The sequence below is a fragment of the Vidua chalybeata genome, chromosome 6, assembly GCF_026979565.1.
Source record: "Vidua chalybeata isolate OUT-0048 chromosome 6, bVidCha1 merged haplotype, whole genome shotgun sequence".
NCBI classification, from domain to species: domain Eukaryota; kingdom Metazoa; phylum Chordata; class Aves; order Passeriformes; family Viduidae; genus Vidua; species Vidua chalybeata.
In genome coordinates, this window is record NC_071535.1 from 4,980,499 (window position 1) to 5,000,391 (window position 19,893).

The following is a 19,893-nucleotide window of genomic DNA, read 5'->3' on the forward strand; positions in this document are numbered from 1 at the left end:
GCTATTGCATCCCAAGGCAGGACCATCATAAACCCCTAAACCAGCCCTGACAGTCCTTACACTAGATTGGGAGTGGGGTTAATGATCCCTCTAGGAAGGGCTGGGGGAAAAAAAAAGAGAATAGACTCATGCCTGGAAAATAATAATGTGGGTTAATGCTCAGTGAGAGGGGAAAACAGAGAGGTGAAGAGATTCCTGCCTGGGAGCATCCAGCTGCCTTCTCTGCCTGGCTTGGTGTTGTCTTGTCCTCTGACACCCCTGCTACCCTTCCTTGATTTCAGTCAGGTTTTGCTCCTGCTGCCTCAGAAACATTTACTGACAGTGAGACATATGAGGTGAGAAGTCAGCCTTGAGATTAACACTGGAAAATAATTTCTGGAGAGAAAGAAAGTACATGTTTGGCCAGGTCTACATGCCAGATCTTGAACCAGCAGAATTGCTTTGGCAAGAAGCATGGCTCTGTTTGACTGAGATAGTTATGAATCCAGCTTCAAGGCTGACTGCATCTTTATGACCTGAAATTGCTTTATAGCTGTAATTTATTCTCCCTTTCAAACAGGAATAACTCTGGCATGGGCTGGTCATGCTGTAAATAACACCCAGAGGGTGAGCAAAAAACAGTTATTGAGTCTGACAAAACAGGAGCTTGAGGGGCTCATAGGAACCTGTCAAGTGACAGGTTCAGCACTGTCAGAGTGAGGGACTTGGTGCACTAAAGCCCTGGATGGCCTTGAGGGGTCCTGTGAGTTCAGCATTTGGGCAAGTTCATGGGTTTTGATGTCCAGACCCCATCTCCTGCACGGGCAGCCTTGTGCCACCAGCTTCTGGCAGAGGGCTTGGCCCCTGTGCTGGGGCATGGCAGAGCTGCCTGATCCTTGCACTGCTGGGGGACACATGAGGCATGGTCAGAGAAGGTGTTGTGCTGGACTGACTTTTGGTGTGACCTTAAACACACGTGGGATGTTTCACCTCTATGACTGTGTCTACCCCAGCTGCTTTGCCAGCTCTTCAGGGTTGGGTTTTCATGCATTTTTGGCATAAAGAAAGCTTGTGACACATAATAAACCCTTTGAAGGTCAGAGTCTTCACCCAGAAGTGGCCTGCAGGCCAGACAGCATGTCTGAAAAACCATGCCCAGATCTGACATCCCTTTTTTTTTCACCTGGTTGAAGGTTTAGACACCACTCACCCTTGGAAAGCAACAGCATCAGAGAATAATTGCTAAATGCCTTCATAGTTCATATGGAATCAAAACATAGCAGCAAGGACTTCTCCCTTCAAACTAGTCTCTCTTCTTATGAAAAACTTACAGAATAAAATTTTTATAAAAACTGAATTAAAAACATAGGTTGATGCATTTTTTATAAACACCATCAGAAAGGTTTTTCAGAGCCACAGGGATAAAAGCTGAAATTGCCTTTATTCATCTTAGTATAAAAGAGGAAGAGGTAGAATCAATCATTTCTAACATGCTAACCTTTTCATATCCCTGTCCATTAGATGCTTCTAGTGTCTCTGAACTGAGCTCAGGTCTTGTCATTTAAGCATGTCTTTCAGACCACAGCACCCTATCCAATATGATAGCTCAAGTCAGGCATCTATTAAGTTATATACCCTTATTTCTTCTTCCAAAAGTGCTATGCAGTGCCAGAAAAGCTTGTGCATGTCAGTTCCTGGAAGAGACAGGATTTCTTGCAAGCTGCAAAATCCAAACAGAACCAGCAAGCTCTTCCATGCCCCTCCTCTGCATTTTTGTGAAAGCACCTTAAAAACACCTTGCAAAGCAAGTTCTCAGGCTGTTAGCACAACCTAGCTGCAAACTGAGGAGCAAATTTCCTACCATTAATATCCAGGCTTTGTGTAACTGTAAGTCTTGAGTTCTTTTGAGTTCTAAAAGGTCATATCTCAGCAAAAGGTAGGAGAAATTTTATTTCTATGGGAATTTCTTTAGAATAATTAACTAGCAATTCTCCAATGAAGAATTCAATTCTCATCACGTTATGGCAAGAGTTTTGCTATTAGAAAACACTTTTTTTCATTTTTTGTGTGTTCAGAATCTGCTGTTAATGACTCCATTTTCATTGCATCCCCTCCAGCACGTGGTGGTAGTGGTTCTTCTTCTGGAATAAATTGAACAGGCCAGCATCTTCTTTGCTGGCTTCCTACATTGTCCTTACTCACCTTTCCAATTTGCTGGAGATCCTTGACTATTATTTTTTCAGTATCTTCTAGTACTGTTGTCAATAAATTAAATAGCAGAGCAATCCAGGCAAGGCCAAAAAGAATCCAAATGGCCACAAGCACTCGATAGTAGGAAAAGTATTTCCTGTCAGACTGTTTGCCTGAAGATAAGGGGGGAGAAAGAAGGAGAAAATTAAAAAGTTAAAATTGCCTTGCCAGTGTAACATGGAATAGCCTAATGAATTCATCAGTATGTTTTATATTGAGGACTTTAAAGTGACTTTTTTGCTGTCATGGAGACTCTCAGCTCCACAGCATTAGGTTAAGGCTGGGTAATTCTCTTATTGTTGTAATGAACTGATACATGCAATAAACATGATACAAATATGCTGGCCTGTCAAATGACACACTAGAATAGAAGTGAATCATTGTGTGATTTTATGATTCTGTGACTGAGGTGAATTACCATCAGAGCAGGTTATTTTTTCCCCCTTACTGCATATCACTTCCAGTTCAACTGCTGCACGTACAGGTAAATGAAATTATGTGGGAAGTAGTGTTAAATTGTATTGTATTATCTTGGAATTGCACCCAAACTCCCAAAGCACAAAAAGCAGAGCACACTATAACCACACAACCATTATTATCTGGGTAGTTGTAATTCCCTGTATTTCTATAGAGTGTGATTATAACCTAATTAATATTTCCTTTAAATTACAGGTACCTGCGATCTCACAAAGAGAGTAGCTGCAATTCCTACCTCACTTTTGAATGGCTTCAGGAGCTTCCTCCATTTGAAAAACTACATGACTGATGAGAATTTACTGACACATGCCAAGAGCAGAAGTTTCTATGTTGGAAACCAGTGGACCAAAGGTTATTTCATGCAGTCTGATCCTCTTAGCATCAGCCAGGACGTCACACCTGCTGTTCTGCATGTGTCATTTTGTTGGATCCTTCAGATGCCAGCAACCCGCTCCCAACGCACAGAGAGCATTTGCTTGGCCCCACACAATATTATCATCATGCTACAGGTGATGTGGCCCTGGCATCTGCAGGAACACTTGGTGACATTGCTTATGGAGTGCTCCAAGTCACTGCCAGTGACTTGACAGAGTGGATAACACAGGAATGGACAGGGAAACCACCACACCTCGTGGTGAACCTGCCCAGAAGGAGCCCGGGCCCTGGCAACTCTTTTTCAAGTCCTGCAGTGCTCTGTACTGCATAGATTAATGTGCAAGGTTTTTGTTCTTTGTTATCCAAGAGCTCTGGAAATGGGGCAGCAGTGGGCAGGTTTGTCCTCATGTACAGGAATCCAACAGCTGTTTCTTTTTCTGCTGCTGGCAATGAGTTGGCAAAGGGATTCTCAGCCCTGGTACAAAGCACCTCCTTGTTTGCTCTTATCTGGAGTTCATGATGTAGGGTTAGCAAAGCCACAAGTAATAGCTTTGTATTGTTAACCCAAAACTGGACTTGAGCAGGGAATATTCAGTTAACAACCCCAGGGAGTTTCACCCTAGAGGTATCACCTGTATGTACATGTATTCCCAACAGTTAAACCCAGGCTGACCCATCTTCCCAGCATGCCTCCCTGCCCCAAACAGGCTCAGCTACAAACCAGTTTTGAATTACTAAAATGCAAATCTGTTCTGTTCTGTTCCACTTGGCCAGTACAAAGCCATTTATCATCTGTAAACAATTCTCAGTGCATAATTCTCAGAGCAGTCATTGATTCTGCTCATTTCATTGTGAAGATGTGAAGCATTAAACTTACCAACATCTTATCACTGTTGTTAAGGCCAATTAAGAGATATACTGGCACAGAAAAATATTTCAGCTCCAGTTAAGTCATCCTAATGAAGATGAAATCATAGAGCCACGAGGTCTATCTAATTGTTATTTTTAAATAACAATTAGAAAGTTAGAACACAGTTAATTGAATTTGTAAAGCAACATGGCTTCAGAGAAGGAAAGTGCTATGGAAGTCATGGTTTTCAGGATGTGACTTGCTGTCATTATTGTAAAACACACCTGTGATTTGGACAAGGAAACATAATGCAACATTTTGATGCTCAGGTTTTCTCCTGCATGACACCAGCCCCTCCCCACCATTCTGTACAGCAGACTATTTCAAGGAATAGATTTAGAGAAATTATGGTGAGCAGTGACACATCAGTGCCTGGAAAAGTTTGTGGGCTCCCTCTGCCAAAGTCATCAGCCTTATGTAAGAAATCCTTCCAACTCACAGAGAGGCTCCAAGGCCTGTCTAGCATTTCTGCAAGGCTTGAGAGCCTCGGGTTTGTTGTGTGGTGCATGTCTGTCCCTCAGAAAGGTGTGTGAGGCTTCCAGACCCTCTGTGGGGACAGCACTGGTGCAAGTATTAGCTAGAGTTTTCTTTGCATATCCCTGCTGAGGAGAAGTTCAGGCTGGCAAGATGATGGCAGGACAGGTTGTTGTAGAGAAATCTTAGATTCTCCATGGAGTTCAGTTTTCTGCTTCTTCTGTGGACACTGATTTTGCTCCTGGTAACTATTTTGCAGTTCCTTTGGAAACTTATTCCATGAAGAGTGTATTTTGTCCAGCAGATCCAAGGAAATGTTTTGAGGAGCATTCCAGCATGCTTGAGTGCAGCTTAAAGAGTGTTTCTTCAGGGGAAATCCTAAGCTCTGGCTTGTGAGGATAGAAAACCTCCAGAGATACTCAGGAGACTAAAGAAGGCCACTTTTGCAGTGATGTATATATTTAAGCCACTTCTAATAGTGTGAGAAGATTTCCCCAGTTTCCCATGACTGGGCTTTCCACCTCTTAGTGTGTTGTGTGAAGTCATATATTCTGAAACATGATCATTTATTTCTTCTCTTTACACTGTGAAACATAAGTCTGAGATGGCTAAAGCAGTGATAAGAACCTTGTTTTGTACAGCTGTCATAAACTGCTCCCTCTTGATAATAAAAATTCCACTTTCCCTTCCCTCACCAAAATTCTTGTTTTCTTTGCATCCCAAAGCACCTCATTTCCTTATATTTTGATGACTTTGTGCTTTTATCAGCACATACAACCCCAGAGAAGTGAGTATTTCCCCCCAGAAAGGCAAACACTAGGCAAAGACTTTTGACAGATTTGTCTCTACAGTAGATTCAGTCAACCCATGGGAATTACAGTCATTATCCTGGTGTTTTGATGTGTTTTCCCTCTGGAATCAACCTTACCTACAACATAATCTCCGAAGCCAATGGTGCTGAGGGTGATAAATGCAAAGTAAATTCCTTCACTGTAGGACCAGCCCTCTGTTATCTGGAAGAAGACTGATGGCAAGCACAGAAAAACCAGGATCCCCGTTGCCAGGAAGAACAAAAGGGTCAGAAATTTGATCTTCTTCTGAAAAATAAACCAGCTCAATTATAATCATGATTTGAAACACAAATAAGCTATATATAATGGTGGTTATTCAGCGTGGGTGGCTGTTTGGGATCAGGAGGATCTGAAGCATTTCTAATGAGTGCTTTTCCTCTGGAAATACCTTAGTCTTGCTTAGAAGCAGGGGGAAGCCAGGTGTTATGGGTGTTGCATGTCCACTGTGGCCTTGGAAGGTGCAGTCTTTTACCTGAATGTATCAATGACTGTGACTATTGGAGGAATTAGTATCTAATGACATTAACAGAGTCAAACCATTTCCACTTATCACCATACAACTTCATTTTTAATTTTTAGGTATTAGGGTTGGCACCTAAATTCAGATTTGCCTGGGAAAATAGTCTTTTTTATAAAAAATAATTGCTCTATTTCTGACAGTACTGTCTTCAAGAGTCTTGATTACTGACTTTATTTCTCATTCCATCAATGCCACAACTAGGCTCCTAACCAGTGGATATCTCACTACAAAAAAAAAAAAAAAAACCAAAAAAACCCCCCCCCAAAAAAAAAAACAAACCAAACCAAACCAAACCAAAAAACTAATGAGCTCTTGATAAAGAAGAGCCTGGACAGTGACTTCCCAGCAGCTATGAAGGAGCTTTGACTAGAAGAAGAATCTTTGTAGAGATTTATCAGCCAGAAACACATATTTTCTATGTACAGAATTTTCCAAATCCAGATTGCCTGGAAATTAATGGCAACTGCTGGATAACTTTTCATGTCTTCATGTATTGTGTACATGCTTGAGTCTGTATCTGATTGAGCCTTAACTTCTGTTTAAGTTTGCCATATATGACAGGAAATTCAGCAATGTGAACAGGGTAATCTGTAGCAATCATACCTTGTCCTGAAAGAGAATTACAGTAGGAGACACAGAAAAGCTATTCTCACTTCCTCAGCAGTGCTGAGAGAAGGGGAGGAGCTGAAAATAAATTGGGGCATAAACCAGACAAAAAACATCCTATCTGGAGCTTGTTACAGGTGTCTCCTCATCTTTCAGCAACCAGGCTGAAATGGACAACTTCAGCCTGATGCTTCCTTTCACAGTTAAGGGTGGGGGGAGACTAAAGGAATGGGTAATCAGTTAGGAGGGGTAACACACTATGCATTGAGTTAAAATCCATTGAAACCTCTACACCTCACCTAATTTTTACAGCTTTGCACAGCTCACCTGCTTTTTGCTGCCTCAAGGTGATGCTTAATCACCCTTACTGGTTTTAAAGGGATGCATGCACTTCCCTAGGCTGTTGGCTCCTGAGATAAATGTCTCAAGAAGTGGGGTGGAATGCCACTCTCTCCACTGATTGCTGAAGGGGGCTGGATTTCTGCCATCTAGGTGGGAAGACAGAATGCATCCCTTTGTCTGAATATCTCCTCTATGGCTGACATGTCTGCTTAGCTCTGCAAGTGAAGCATGGCTCTTTTCCTGCCCTAGAACAACATCTAACCCAGCACAAGAGCAAATACAATGGAGGATAAGGCAGCATAGAACTTGAGAAGAACACTAGAAATGAGCACATAATTGTGCCTAAGTAGGCAAAACCAATTACCTTTCTCATTCCTTTCTCGTACAGGAATTTCCCCAGCTTTTTACAGAGCAGTGAGAGCATCTTGCCAACACGGTGCAGAAAAACAATGTTCAGAGGGATTCCAAAAAGAGCAAAAAACACACAAAAGATCTGTCCCCCAGCAGTTTTAGGATGTAATGTGCCATAGCCTATAAAAAAAAAAGATGGGTCAGAGGAGATATTCCATGCATATGATATGCAGCAATTCACAGTCATATTCACCCTTACTCCAATCCAGCCTGGCTCTGACCCTAAAAGGTGTGGCTAGTGTTTCTCAGCACAAATGCACTATTTTTTCCTCTGAAAAAGGCAGTAAGCAGATGAAGTGGCTCTCCCTGCATGTCTGCAGGAATGCAGAAGCACTGTGTGTTCCCAACACAGCCTTAGTGGGAACAAAAAACACAATCAAGAAGTAATTGTGGGAAACATGCTCTGTCCTGTGACAAATACATGGAAAGTCAGAAAATAGAAGTCTGAGGATCTGGAAGACATCAGAGCTGGAGTCCCAGCTGTCAGGATCACATGCAGCCAACTCCAGCTTCTTGTTGATCTGCCTGTGTGTTAGTGACCTCCCTGGCTACATCCCAGTGAGTTGCTATGTCCAGATACTGACTCCAGTCCCAAGGCTGTGCAGTGTGCATTAGAATAATTGGTGCTAATTAGCCCAGACCTTGCTGGTGGCTGATTTATTCATGCCAGAGAGCCATTTGCCTTAAGGTCCTACCAAGTAGTGGAACAACCCCAAACATGTCCTTTAGTCTCAAGACCCTTGGACCCCATGAGGTCCATCCCTGAGAGCAAGAATACTGAAATTTGTGCATGTCCTTATGCTACCAATGACCCTGGAAAACTGCATTTCCCATGCACAGTTCATGTCAAGGCATCCATTACTTGGAAAATGCAATGTTTTCTTTGGGGGAAAAGACAAAACAACTGAGTGATTTTTAAGCTACTAGATTCCCAAATGCATGAGCTGTCTTGTGCTCCCTGTTGCAGAAATATTCCAATTTCAATGATGGCTCAGAACCCTCCCCTTCTACAGCAGGAGATCTCCCTGTGGGCTCAGGCAGCAGTTACACAGCTCCCATGATGCTGGGACACTGCTGGGGCCCTTGGGACATGTGACACTCACAAATCAGATGTGCTTAGGGTCTGGTGGGAGTGAGGCCTCAGCACCACTCTGTAAAAACACAGATTTGACTTCCACTGCATGACTGTGAAGCAGGTGCCAACAGTATGGACTTTTATCCCTAAGTTTGGCAGGCCTGCACTTTTTGGGATGTACATTTGAAAGAAGGATGAAGCAGGTAGGGGTAGGCAGGGCCTGTAAAGGTCAGAACAACTTGAAGCAGCAATGTAAAATTCTCATCATTTGCCTTTACCCCTGCCCATTTTTTTTTTCCTCCTGGCACATTACTAATTGTATATATGGATTAACAGCTCAAAACAGGTTATGGAGACAGTGCCCAGGCCCCAGCAGGATTCACTTCTTTCCTTAGATTTTTTTTATGTTTTACAGCACTCTCAGATTTAAAGCCTGAGAGTAATGGAATAAACACCAGGAAAGTGAAGTTTATCTCCCACCCACAAATATCAGCAGAGTGAACATTAAAACAGATGATTTGAAAAGAAGAAACAAGTGGGAAGTAATAGGAAAGGCCACTGATATTTGACAAGCCAAAATAAAGCATCAAGAGATGTGCAGTGGGAAGGTCTTAGGACTAAGTCCATGCCTGCTTGCCACCCATGACAACAAAGGGCTGGAGTTTTTATCCTGGAAAGTATTATCCATTCATGTCCTAATAACCAGACATAATAAGCATCACTGACACACAAACACACACAAATTAAAAGCATTAGACCTACCTATTGTGGAGACAACGGTGCCTGCAAAAAAGAAGGAGTTGCTAAAATCCCAGTTGCTCTCTTCAAACTGTGACTCATTTCCAACAGGGTATACTCCATTTTGAATGGCTTTAATCAGGTTCTGGGAGAGAAAGCAAAGTTTGGTATCATCATGACTGCTTTTCTCAAGTGCTTGCTGCAAAAATATTGCAGGTTCAGCCAACTGCTGCTCCTCTCCTGTGAGTACCACTCACCTCACTTCAGAGATTGTCTGACACTATTCACACCTTCACCTCCAAGGCTGGGAAGCCATTATCCAGTAGTTTTATCCAGTGGTTTTGGGTGTTCAACTTCTGCCCTGTTTGTGCTGACTGCTCTAGTGGGTGTTTGGAGAGAAATTGTTTCTTTCAGTGTGACCAAGGACCTTGTTTCTTTCAGCCAAGTAGACTGGAAAATCACAATCCTGTGTGTGATTAGGATGTGGCAGAGCACCGGTTTAAGAGATGGGGTGGCTGGTTGCTGGATTTGGACTTGCAGTTGAGATGGCAGTGGTGAATCCAATATCTGATAACCCACCTGTATGAGCAGTGGCTCTGATCCCTCCCAGTGGTGCATCAGTGAGTTGTGCCAGGGTACACATGAGATACACTGAGAATTTAATTTCAAGTCTGTATTTTGATTCGTGTCACAGAATTAAATTCAGAGAAAGTCCACTGATTTGCAAAGCCTGACATACACATTCTTCTCCAAACTGTATGCATGAATACACATAGATAAATTTACACATTTACACATGTTTGCAAAGTTGCCTTTGAGAGGAGGTTAGAGGAACATCCGTCAGAGATTGTTTAGGTTGAGTTGAGACTGCCCTGCCACACACAAGGCTTGACTAAATATTTCTTCCACACCTCTCCAGTGCTATCATTTATCACTTTATGCATTTTCAGACCCTTCCTTGGTTTTAAGTCTAAGTGCTGTTATTTTTTTAACTCTTTTTTTTTTTTTTTTTTAAGTTAAAAGGAAATTTAAAAATCAAGCAGTATCCAGTTGTCCCTGTCTTTAGCAAAGAGAGAACATTGGACTGGACATCTGGAAGACAGGTTGATTTGTACAGAAACAACTGAGATTAACAACTGAGAAGCAGGACACATGCTGGAATAAATTGCACCAGCAAAATCTTCCTCCCTTCTTCTTCCTTCACTATGTTTTTTGCTGGTGTCTCAGAAAATTGAGGCTAACAAAAATAATTTCCATAGCCCTTGCACAAAGATTTCTTTGTCTTAAAAGCTCATCTTTTTTTTTTTTTTTTCTTCCCTTCTTGAAAAGCTCTCTCTTTTTTTATTTTTACCTTCTTCCCTACCCATAAAAAACAAGGTGAAGAGGATGCATGCATGGGTGAAACAGGGGCTGAATTGCTGGTTCTGCTATTAGAAACACCAGTTCTTCCCCACATTTCTTTATTCTGTGAAGTGGCCCATTAAGAGCTCTTCTAGTTTTCCACGTGCAAATGCTTCCAGCAAGGCTTTAACTCCTCATTTTCTCCTGCATTATAGCAGATAGAGCTCTAAAATACCCAAGTTTAAGAGACAGCCATATTCATCTTCATCTTCCTGTGCCATGACCAGAAATGTTTTCCCCTGGCCAGGCTGCCTGTTCCACTTCTGTGGCATCCTCAAAAACGAAACTCTGATCATGCCACCCTCCTTGTAGTTATTTGGAGTTGTTTGGGTTTTTTTTTCCCCCCATTCAGACATTTCCTTATTGTTCCTTTGTGCTATCTGTGACGCTGTTCCAAGTGGCAGCCACACCTATTCATTTCAGACAGCCTCATTTTTCATGCCATGCCACCCATTGTGTAAGAGCACAGCCCCACTAAATGTAGAATCAACAGGAGGCAAAAAAAAAAAAAACCCAAAAAACCAGGAGATTATGGGATGGGGATTTTTAATATCAAGCACACACAAGGTTTTGTCCAGCTACACAAACTGTATTTCCCATCAGAGTGAGCTGCCTGCTCACACCAGAGAGGGGTTTGCTGGAAGCATCCAAGTGACCACAATCAGAAGGAAAGCAAGTGAGAGTTACCTGTGCAGCAAGGATGAGTAGGAAACAACATCTGACGGGGAAACGGGAGGGAGAAAGGACTTCCACTCACCTTCATGAACTGCTCCATCTCCGCCACCGTGAGCTGCGTGAAGTTCTGCAGAAAAGCCTCCTTCATCTGGGCAGCTGCCATTTTCTCCTGCTTCTCAGCAGTCCTCTCCAGGGCCTGGAACACGGCAGCACCCACCAGCAGGTAGACAAAGTAGCCGGCCACCAGCAAAGCTGTCTGCAGCCTGCCACTGCACATGGCCTTCAGGGCGACTCTGCAGGGGACGGGGAACGAGAGGTGGGGTTGTAAATCCCTCACGCTCCTGGGAAGCCTCCCCCGGGCAGGAAGAGCCCTCCCAGCTCTGGTTTCCGCTGGGATCCTTCACTAGCAGGGACAGTGTGCTGCCAGATGCATTCATTGGGAAGCTGGAAAGGGACGGGGGGGAACCACAATAAACCCAACCCCCCCCCAAGAAAAAACTTTCCATTCTCTGGGCTGCATGCTGTTTAGGGATTTCCTCTTGTCTGTGAAACTCTCCCTTGCTGAGTTCTCAGGAAAAGTGGGTCAGGATTTGAGCAGCTGGCAGGTGGCCATCTCCTGCTCAGAAGGCTCTAGGGACAGGTGAGGATAGTTTGGAAGGGGTCCACAGGGGAGTTTGCTTGGAAAACCATTGTTTGCCCTCCTGTATCTCCGGCTGAGTCCAAGAACAGGACTCCAGGGCAAGGCTCTGATCCCAGGAGCGCCTTCGTGCCCTGTGTCCAGGAGCAGCCTCAGGGAAATGCAGCTGGACTGATCTTTTGGGCTTCACTTGTCTGCTCGCAGCACAGGGCAAGGTCATGCAGCCCTGCAGAGCCTCAACAGCCCAGAGCAAAACCTTGGCCACACAGGCAAATGGCTGTGGGTTGCATATGTGCCAAATCTGAACAGGTTCTTCTGCCAGCAATTCCTCTGCAGTGTATCCAAGGGAATACATTACACTCGTACTGGGGGCACAGTTAGATGGATAAAAAAGTAGCTATGCCATCAGATCCGTGGAGTCATAAAATCATAGAATTGTTTGGAAAAGACCTCTCAGATCATCAGACATGGTGTTTATGGACAGAGGTTAGTGGTGGACGGTGCTGGGTTAATGGTTGGACTCGATGACCTTAAGGGTCTTTTCCAATCTAAGTGACTTTGACTCTGTTGCCTACAGCAATGTAGCCTCTGCTGATTTCAGAAGGATGGTTCTCATGCATTGAGAAGTCATTTATATAACTGTCAGAGCTTGTTCCCATTAGCTTCAAGAAGAACTTGAGTGCCACTGAGAAGAATTTGTGAGAGAGGGAAGCCCTTGAATGAAGATGTTGATTTTGGAGCGGACAGCAGACAGGTCTGACCTTGGCTGCACCATGGACATTATTAAGACTCATTAATTTTCTTGACTTTATATTTCCCAGCATTTTCATTTGCTCTGTGCACAATTTCTTTTTTATTTCAGCAGATGCCCTATTTTAATAATGAGAGCACACTGAAGCAAGTCACCCTTTGAAAAAGCATTTAAAATGTGCCACCTATTCTGCTCTTCAAGACTTTGTGGTTTTATTGAGTTTGAAAATACCAAGAAAAGGCAGAGACTCTGGGATTAGCCTTGCAGAACTGGTGTAAACAAGAAGCGGCACGTGGCTTCACAACTGCAGGTTGCCCTTTCACATACAAATCTGTTTGACCTTAGAGGAAAACAGGAAGATTATGAATGAAGGTAAGCAGCTTCCAAAACCCTTACATGTTTGAAGATCTTCCTTAGGGTTACTGGAAAAGGGTTTGTTGAAACAGGATGTGCCGTGTTTCCTTTAACTTCTTTTGAAGTTACACGTCAAAGGTGTGCTTCTTACTCAGATTTAAATTATTGCTCCAAAACAAGGACAACAATGGCTCCATCCTTTTGTGTCTCTCAGTCTCCCAGCCCCATGAGATAAGATAAAGCCCTTTACATGTACAAATGCAACATGTGTTCATCATTCTCAACAGGCATGAAGTTAATACAAGTGGATTATTTCCTCAGTTCATCTGAGGGGAAAGTGCATAGAAAAAACATGAAACTCATGGAAGATCATGAGAATTTCGATATTGATGGCAGCTGCAGTGGTTTGTTTGTATGGGTAAGATGCCAAGAAACCTCATCTTTCTTATGCTGTCTCCTCCAGCCTGTATATATATACTAAGTTGGGTTTCCCTCTAAGCCCCTCTCCAAAGGGGCTATTTGTGCCTGCATCTCCAGAAACCTTTGATTGCAAGGCAGTTTGGTGACCTTGTTTTTTCTCTAGCTCTGGAACACGGAATACACATCAACTTTTCTCAGTCTGTTTCTTCATACAAAGAATCTTTAATAACCTGCCTGTGTATCTTTAATAACCACTACTGATTGTTTGAATGTGAGAGGAGTGCCCCATCACACAGCATCTTGTTCATACTTGGGTTGACACTTCCACAGGGAACAAGGGAGGGAAAATACAGTTCACTGCTAGGATGTTTGCAGATAAGTTGCTTTGAGGAAGAAAGGAAGGGGGAAATCACTTAGTGGAATGCTTTATTTGAAGCCATTCCTTATAAAGTTAAGAGTATTTTCCATTAGCATTGACTCTTCTCTCCTTATTTTGCCTAGATTTAAAAAATGCAAAACGTGTTCTTGGTGGAGGCTGCTAGAGCTGTACTGCTTGTTATAGCTACTGAGTGTCAGAGGCTTGAGACAAAGCACCATTATTGACTCAGTTTCCCCAGAGGGGTCTGGGTACTGGGTTAGCTGGGAGCTGCTATAGCTACAACACCCTCATCCAAAGGCTGATGCTGGCATCTCACACCTGCTTCATAACCACACTGATAACCTGTCTAGATAGCTGGGAAAGTACATGGGAACACAGTACCTGGTGAGCCAGCCACCATTACCTTTGTACATTGGGAGATCATGAATACATCTCACCAAGGGGCAAGTCATCATAGAAGTCATAAAATGGTTTGGGTTGGAAGGGACCTTAAAAATCATCAACTTCCAACCCCCCTGCTGTGGGCAAGGAAGCCACCCACTGTGTCAGGAAGCCACCCACTATGTCTCAGGGCCTCCTCCAGCCTGGCCTTGAACACTGCCAGGCAAGTTAATAGAACCCTTCTTGTTAATCAAAACAAATTTCTGCTGGCAGCATCTCTTCTCTCGAGTCCCCAGCCCCTTATGGTGCCATATGGTCTGACAGATCTATTCCATGGCATTTTGTTTCTCAAGAAGGAGCTGAAGAAACAGAAGTGAGGCCTCATCACTGTAGCTTTCAGTTGTGGGAAACCAATAGATCCAGCTACCAAGAACTTCTCCACAGCCCATAAATTGACAGGGCTTCTGCTGGTCCAGTTCCCTCGGGACTGCCCCACTGCCACCCAACCTGTGGCTTGTAGTTACAGCAACAAGATCCGCTGGGCTGCCCGAGGCTGTGGTGGGTTGGGGTGTAGTTCCCTGGCAAGGGGTGGTGGCAGATTGTGGCTATCATGGCACTGCAAACCTCGTGCTCAGGTGCTGTGGGGACTGGCAGCCCCCCTGAGGGCCCAGGAGCAGGAAGCTGAGTGTGCTAACATCATGGTCTGTCTGTCCCACTGCCCCCATCCAGGGAGCAGAGCCAACCTGGAGATTCTCAGCAGGTTCAGCCCTGCTAAGTGTTCATAGAGCATGTTCATGGTGATGAGACAGGATGAGTTCAAGTCAGGAAATCATCCTGCAGCTCAGCCAAGCAGGGCTGTGGGGCCCGGGCCAGGCACGGTGTCCTGCTGGGCTTGGCTTTTTGGGACCCATGGCTGGGCTGAGCAAGCTGGAATGGGCACCCTGCAATGCCACTGGAACACGGACTGACAGCCCTGGTTTGGGCTGGAAGTGGATCCCGGGTCATGGAGGACAGAAAGGAAGCTTGGGTGGGCTGGTGATAGCCTTGGCAGACACGGAGGCAGTGTGTCTGGTGAGGCAGTTAATTAATACTTTTTGTTCCTGAGCTAGGAGAGATCCATGACGCAGTTAAGGGACCAGGGCAGAAGGAGCCATGCTGACTTTTTCCACCTGCATTATTTACCCAGTCCACTGCAGGGAAACCCAGGCAGCGAGATCCAGTGGTAACAGAGGGCAGGGAACGTTTCCTGCCTGTAACATGATGTGCTGGGACAGGGTTTTCTTATGCCGAGTCCTGCTTTTCCTCCTCCACATTCCAGTCATACCCACAGTTTAGCCATTTTCTTTTTCTACATATGGCATCTTGCTGCAGCATTATGCATTCTGTGTCCTTAAGCAGATCATAGCCTAAAATAAATTCCAGTTTAATGGAAAATATTATGAGTTTCCATGGGAATTGCTTACCATGTGATTGTGGTTGTACTTCCTGTTGTACTTAGGGCCAAAACCATTAAATGATCAGTATTTTTTACACTTTCTTACAGTTCTCCTATAAATACCTATTCCTCATAACAGGTCAGAACATTCAGTCTTCAAACGTGGGTCACTTTGGTTTTTATGCTGTGATCTTATGCCAGATTATCAAATACTTAGGCTAAAGATGGATTCCACGGAGATCCTCCTACTTCCTAGTTTGTTATTTCAGGTCTGCAAAACCAAATTGCTGAGGACAGCTATCAGCTGTTAAAGAAATGGGCTGATATTCATGAGTGAAGAAAATCCTGAAGCTGGTCACTTGCCTTTGGTAGCTGGCTAAGACCTCTGGTGTTCAGGAGGTAAGGGCTGCTGTGTCAGGCAGCCCAGCATGGAGAACTAGCCAAGTGCTGTGTGAGTCCTGGCTCACAGCATTGGACACGGTGATCAGTTGGGCCTAGGACGAAGGGAGAGGTGTGGTAAAGGTATTTTAAGAAAATTAGTTTTATTTTTCATTATCCCACTCTGATTTGATTGGTAGCAAATTAAATATGCTTCCCCCAGATGAACCTGAGCAATCTCTCTGTTCTTGTCTCAACCCACAAGTCTTTGGTCCTTATTTTCTCTCTCTGTCCAGCCAAGGTCAATCAACCACAAGAAGTGAGTACTGGTGCCTGCATTCCCCGCCAGAGTGAGGCACAAACACTCAACAGAGGAAGCATTTGCTCAAGATGCCATTTATTGGCATCTTTGCACAGGGTGAAACTTCACAGGGATGGGACTCTCTCACAAAGAGAGAGCATTCAGTATCCATGTGGTAACAGGAGTCTCTAGTTCCAGGCTTCTTGCCACGGCCTCTTCATCTTTGGATCTGACTCCCAGAGTGAGCTTTTGCTGTTGAAGAATGGTGCAGCAAAAATTTCAAACGCTGACAAAGCAGTGTCTTCTCCATGTCCTGTGCGCTCAGGAATGTGGCACCTCATCCCCAGGGAGTCAAGGATGGGTGGACACTCCTCCTAAACAAGAGTGAGGGTACAGAGGCCGTTTAGTGGTACCACACACTTGGACCCACTACAGTCAGATTTTCCACTCCACTGTGAATTGTGTCAGCACAAGACCTGCTCAAGCTGCAGCTATAACCCTCATAGAAGGTTCTCACAAAAGCCACATGTGTAGTCCTTCCACATCTTAACCTACAGTTCGGTGTGCACTTTGTGTGTATCCAGCCTTTGATTCCTTCAGGCAACACTGAGAGGCTAAGTGGGAGTGGGGATGAAAGGCAGGGCTAGCTTAGCTGGGTAGTGACGTGCTGTGACACCTGTGACATCAGGGAGGCCATGTCACAATGGGGGCAGCTATAAAAGGCCCCAGCAGGTAACGCTGGCCCTGCATTGCTTGGGCAAGCAGTGAGTGCACACGTGGCGGGGAGGCTGGGCTGGGGTCAAGGGCCGGGGCAGAAACGCTGCACCCGGGGCTGGGTTCTCCCCCTGCATGCAGGCACAGCCCCTGACGGGAGAGCCTTGGGCAGGCCACAGGGCTGCTGCTGCTTCTGTAGCTCCAGGGGCAGTGGCATAGCCCTTGCTGCCTGCCAGCTGTCTGGGGCCCTGTCTTTCCTGCGCCCAGAACCCTGAGCATCCTGTCCTCCCTCCAGCAACCAGTAGTTCCCTCCCTCCCTGCCCCACTCAAGGCCTTCTCTCCCTCCTCCTGCAGATCATGGATGCAGTTGTATTCCTCTTCGTGCTCTTGAACAGTCTCATCCTGTATCCGCCACCCGTGGGGGACGGTTTGGATGAGGAAACACATCTGCGCATGGAAGCGCGCGCAATGCACCTGGAACGGGAGAGGCTTCGGCTGGAGCAGGAGGTGGAGCAGCTCTCCCAGGAGAAGGTGCAGGTCTCGCAGCTCTTAGCTGTTGCTGTGCTCCTGGTCCTTCTCTTGGTCCTGTGGTTGATTGGGTGGAAAAGCAGCCTGAGGAGAGAGGAGAATGAAGAAGAAAATGATGATGCAAATGGAGAGGAAGTTGGCAATGTTGCTGCAAATGAAGAAGACAATGTTGGAAATGAAGTTGTCAATGAGGCTGCAATTGCAGAAAACAACAATGATGTTGAAATTGTTGAAGAAGAAGAAGAAGAAGACAACGATTTTGACGATCGTGCTGGACGAGTTATAATGGAGCGCATACACTGGCCTGCACAGGACCTACGGGGAGGCTGCAATTGGACAACTGACCTGTTGGACAATTATACGGTTTATTTTGGACATGTCCTGTCCGACAGTTTCTACCCAGTCCTGCAACGAGCCATCGGGGTGGGCAGTGCCTTTGAAGGTTGGAGTCCCCGTGAGGAGGATGTCGTGCACCGCGTGCTCATCCCCATGACTCCTCCCCGAGGCCACAGCTTCCACCTGGAGCTGGACAGTGCAGGGCTGGGGCACGTGAGGAACTTCCGTGTCCGCGTGCAGCTGGAGTGCACCTGCACGAGGCAGCAGCAGGATGAGAACATGCTGTGCTTCCTGCACCACCCCGAGGAGGAGCTGAGGAGGAATCAGGGTCCCAGCCTCCTAGACACCCTGTGCACCGGCTCCTACCTGGACGTGCAGAAAACTGCCCGCTGGTTCCGGCAACTGGTGAAAGCAATCTGGCCAGCTTTGCCTCAGGCACACAACTGGCATTTAATGCTGCTGCCCTCCACACGCTCCTGCCAATTCAAAGTGAGCAACGGAGAAGCAAGCTTCAGGATTGAGATGCTGTTTGGGGTGCAGAGAGGTGACTCAGACGTCTTTGTGAGCAGCCAGCCAGGATATGCTGGAACCCCAAGCACTCTGTGGCCTGAGACCTATGATGTGGCAGAGATGAAGTTCTTCAAGCACATTGCCAGGCAGGCCCCCTTTGACAGCTTGCACCTGAGATGCCTGCAGCTCTTCTGCCGTCTTCTGCTGGGCATAGACTTTTCCACCTACACCATGAAGACCATTGTCATGCACCTCCTGAACACCGTTCCTGCGTCTCAGTGGCGCAGGAGACATTTCCCGAGGCGACTGAAGGATATCAGCGAGCGACTGCTCTTATCCCTGGAAGCGAAATGCCTCAACCACTTCATTGTGGGTAACCAGAGGCTTCCTCAGGACATCAGTTTGCCCCCTGATGTTCAAATGGCTGAGCCACCCAACCTCTTCTATCGCCTAGCGGTGGATCCGGATGCCCACTCGCAGGGGATAAGCGAGTACCTGGATCTGCAACGTCGGCTTTCAGCGATCCTGAAGCCTGACGATTGAAAGAGATTCTCCTGCACAGAGCTGTGCTTGTGCTGCCCGGAGCTGGCAGCAGAGATCCAACTCTTAGTACAAATTTGGCGCTTTAAGCAGAAGAGGATTCGTGCAAAGGCTTTGGCAAAGGTCTCACAGCCTCTCCTGCTCCCTCAGCGGGTGGAGGTCCATAGGAGGGTTTATTCTACCTCGTTGTATCATTTCATTTTCTATAAAAAGGGCCCAGATGGCATTGAGCCCTGCTTACCTATGAACTCTCCCACGCCTGAAAAAACACATGAAGAGAGCACGTGCTGTACGTGAAGGGTCAAAGTCACCAAACCCCGGCTGCAACATGCAGCTCTTCCTGGCCTTTGAGAAGGACCAAACTTTAGAGCATGAAAGAAATGGGAATCTGGGACAGAAAAAGAAAAAAACAAACCGGGCAAAAAAGAGCAAGAGGAAAAATCAGCACTGCTGGCCCGGGATGAGTCAATGGATGGAGTCTCTCCTTGTCCCCGGAAGGGACACCTTTACGTCAGCATTGGACAACCTGTGTTGGAGCTGACCTGAAATTTTGTCTATAGAGGACTCTAGATTTTTGTCTCTGATATAGATGTACTGTGTATACCTACTATAAAGTTTATAAATTATCATATATACTAGTAAAATACCATAAAACAAAACAATAAGATTATTAATATCAAAGATACGAAATATGTAATTATTATGACATGATAAAAAGTAATTTTAAAGAGTGGAATATGTAATTACATTTAAATAGTAGCAGTAGAGCACATATCTAGTGTCACTATCTGTTGTCACACATATTATTGATCTTAATCCATTTATGTCTGGAAGGTTTTCTGTAAAATAGTTATATTTATTACGTATATTACATACATATCATATAGATATACTGTATACTTTATATAATAAGTGTATAATATAGATTAAATGCCATATATTATATTACATATATCATTTTTATGTACACAAAAAGCCGTATCTAGGGTCGCTATCTGAGGAGACTCATATAAATGCTCTAGAGTTAGAGCATTTATGAGTGGCAAGCTGGAAACTGCTTTCCTTTTGTTTCAATAAAATGCAATTTTGCAGAATCTGGAGTGTGCAAGACTTTATTGATCGCAACCAGACCTACAGTAGTGGTG

At 45.0% G+C, this 19,893-nt stretch overlaps 1 protein-coding gene, 1 long non-coding RNA gene and 1 pseudogene across 3 annotated transcripts; 1 reads left to right on the forward strand and 2 right to left on the reverse strand.

Annotated features, from left to right (window-relative positions):
• Positions 1-1,403: 1,403 nt before the first annotated feature.
• On the reverse strand, positions 1,404-11,446 carry LOC128789600 (potassium channel subfamily K member 16-like). Of its 2 annotated transcripts, none has more exons than XM_053945752.1 (5): positions 11,167-11,446; positions 9,033-9,153; positions 7,149-7,315; positions 5,394-5,559; positions 1,404-2,342 (listed from the first exon to the last, which is right to left on the reverse strand). In XM_053945752.1, the coding sequence occupies exons 1-5, from the start codon at positions 11,359-11,361 to the stop codon at positions 1,999-2,001; spliced, it is 993 nt and encodes a 330-aa protein (XP_053801727.1). In that variant the 5' UTR covers positions 11,362-11,446; the 3' UTR covers positions 1,404-1,998. The 2 variants fall into 2 exon arrangements, with proteins under 2 accessions (XP_053801727.1, XP_053801726.1); XM_053945751.1 differs by having other exon boundaries at positions 5,394-5,562.
• A 4,753-nt stretch (positions 11,447-16,199) lies between these two features.
• Positions 16,200-16,777, reverse strand: LOC128790169 (uncharacterized). Its single transcript, XR_008431647.1, has 2 exons — positions 16,597-16,777; positions 16,200-16,494 (listed from the first exon to the last, which is right to left on the reverse strand). It is a non-coding gene; the product is annotated as an uncharacterized LOC128790169 (long non-coding RNA).
• Positions 16,778-16,800: 23 nt separating this feature from the next.
• LOC128790167 (inositol 1,4,5-trisphosphate receptor-interacting protein-like 1) lies at positions 16,801-19,842 on the forward strand (annotated as a pseudogene).
• The last annotated feature ends 51 nt before the right edge of the window (positions 19,843-19,893 follow it).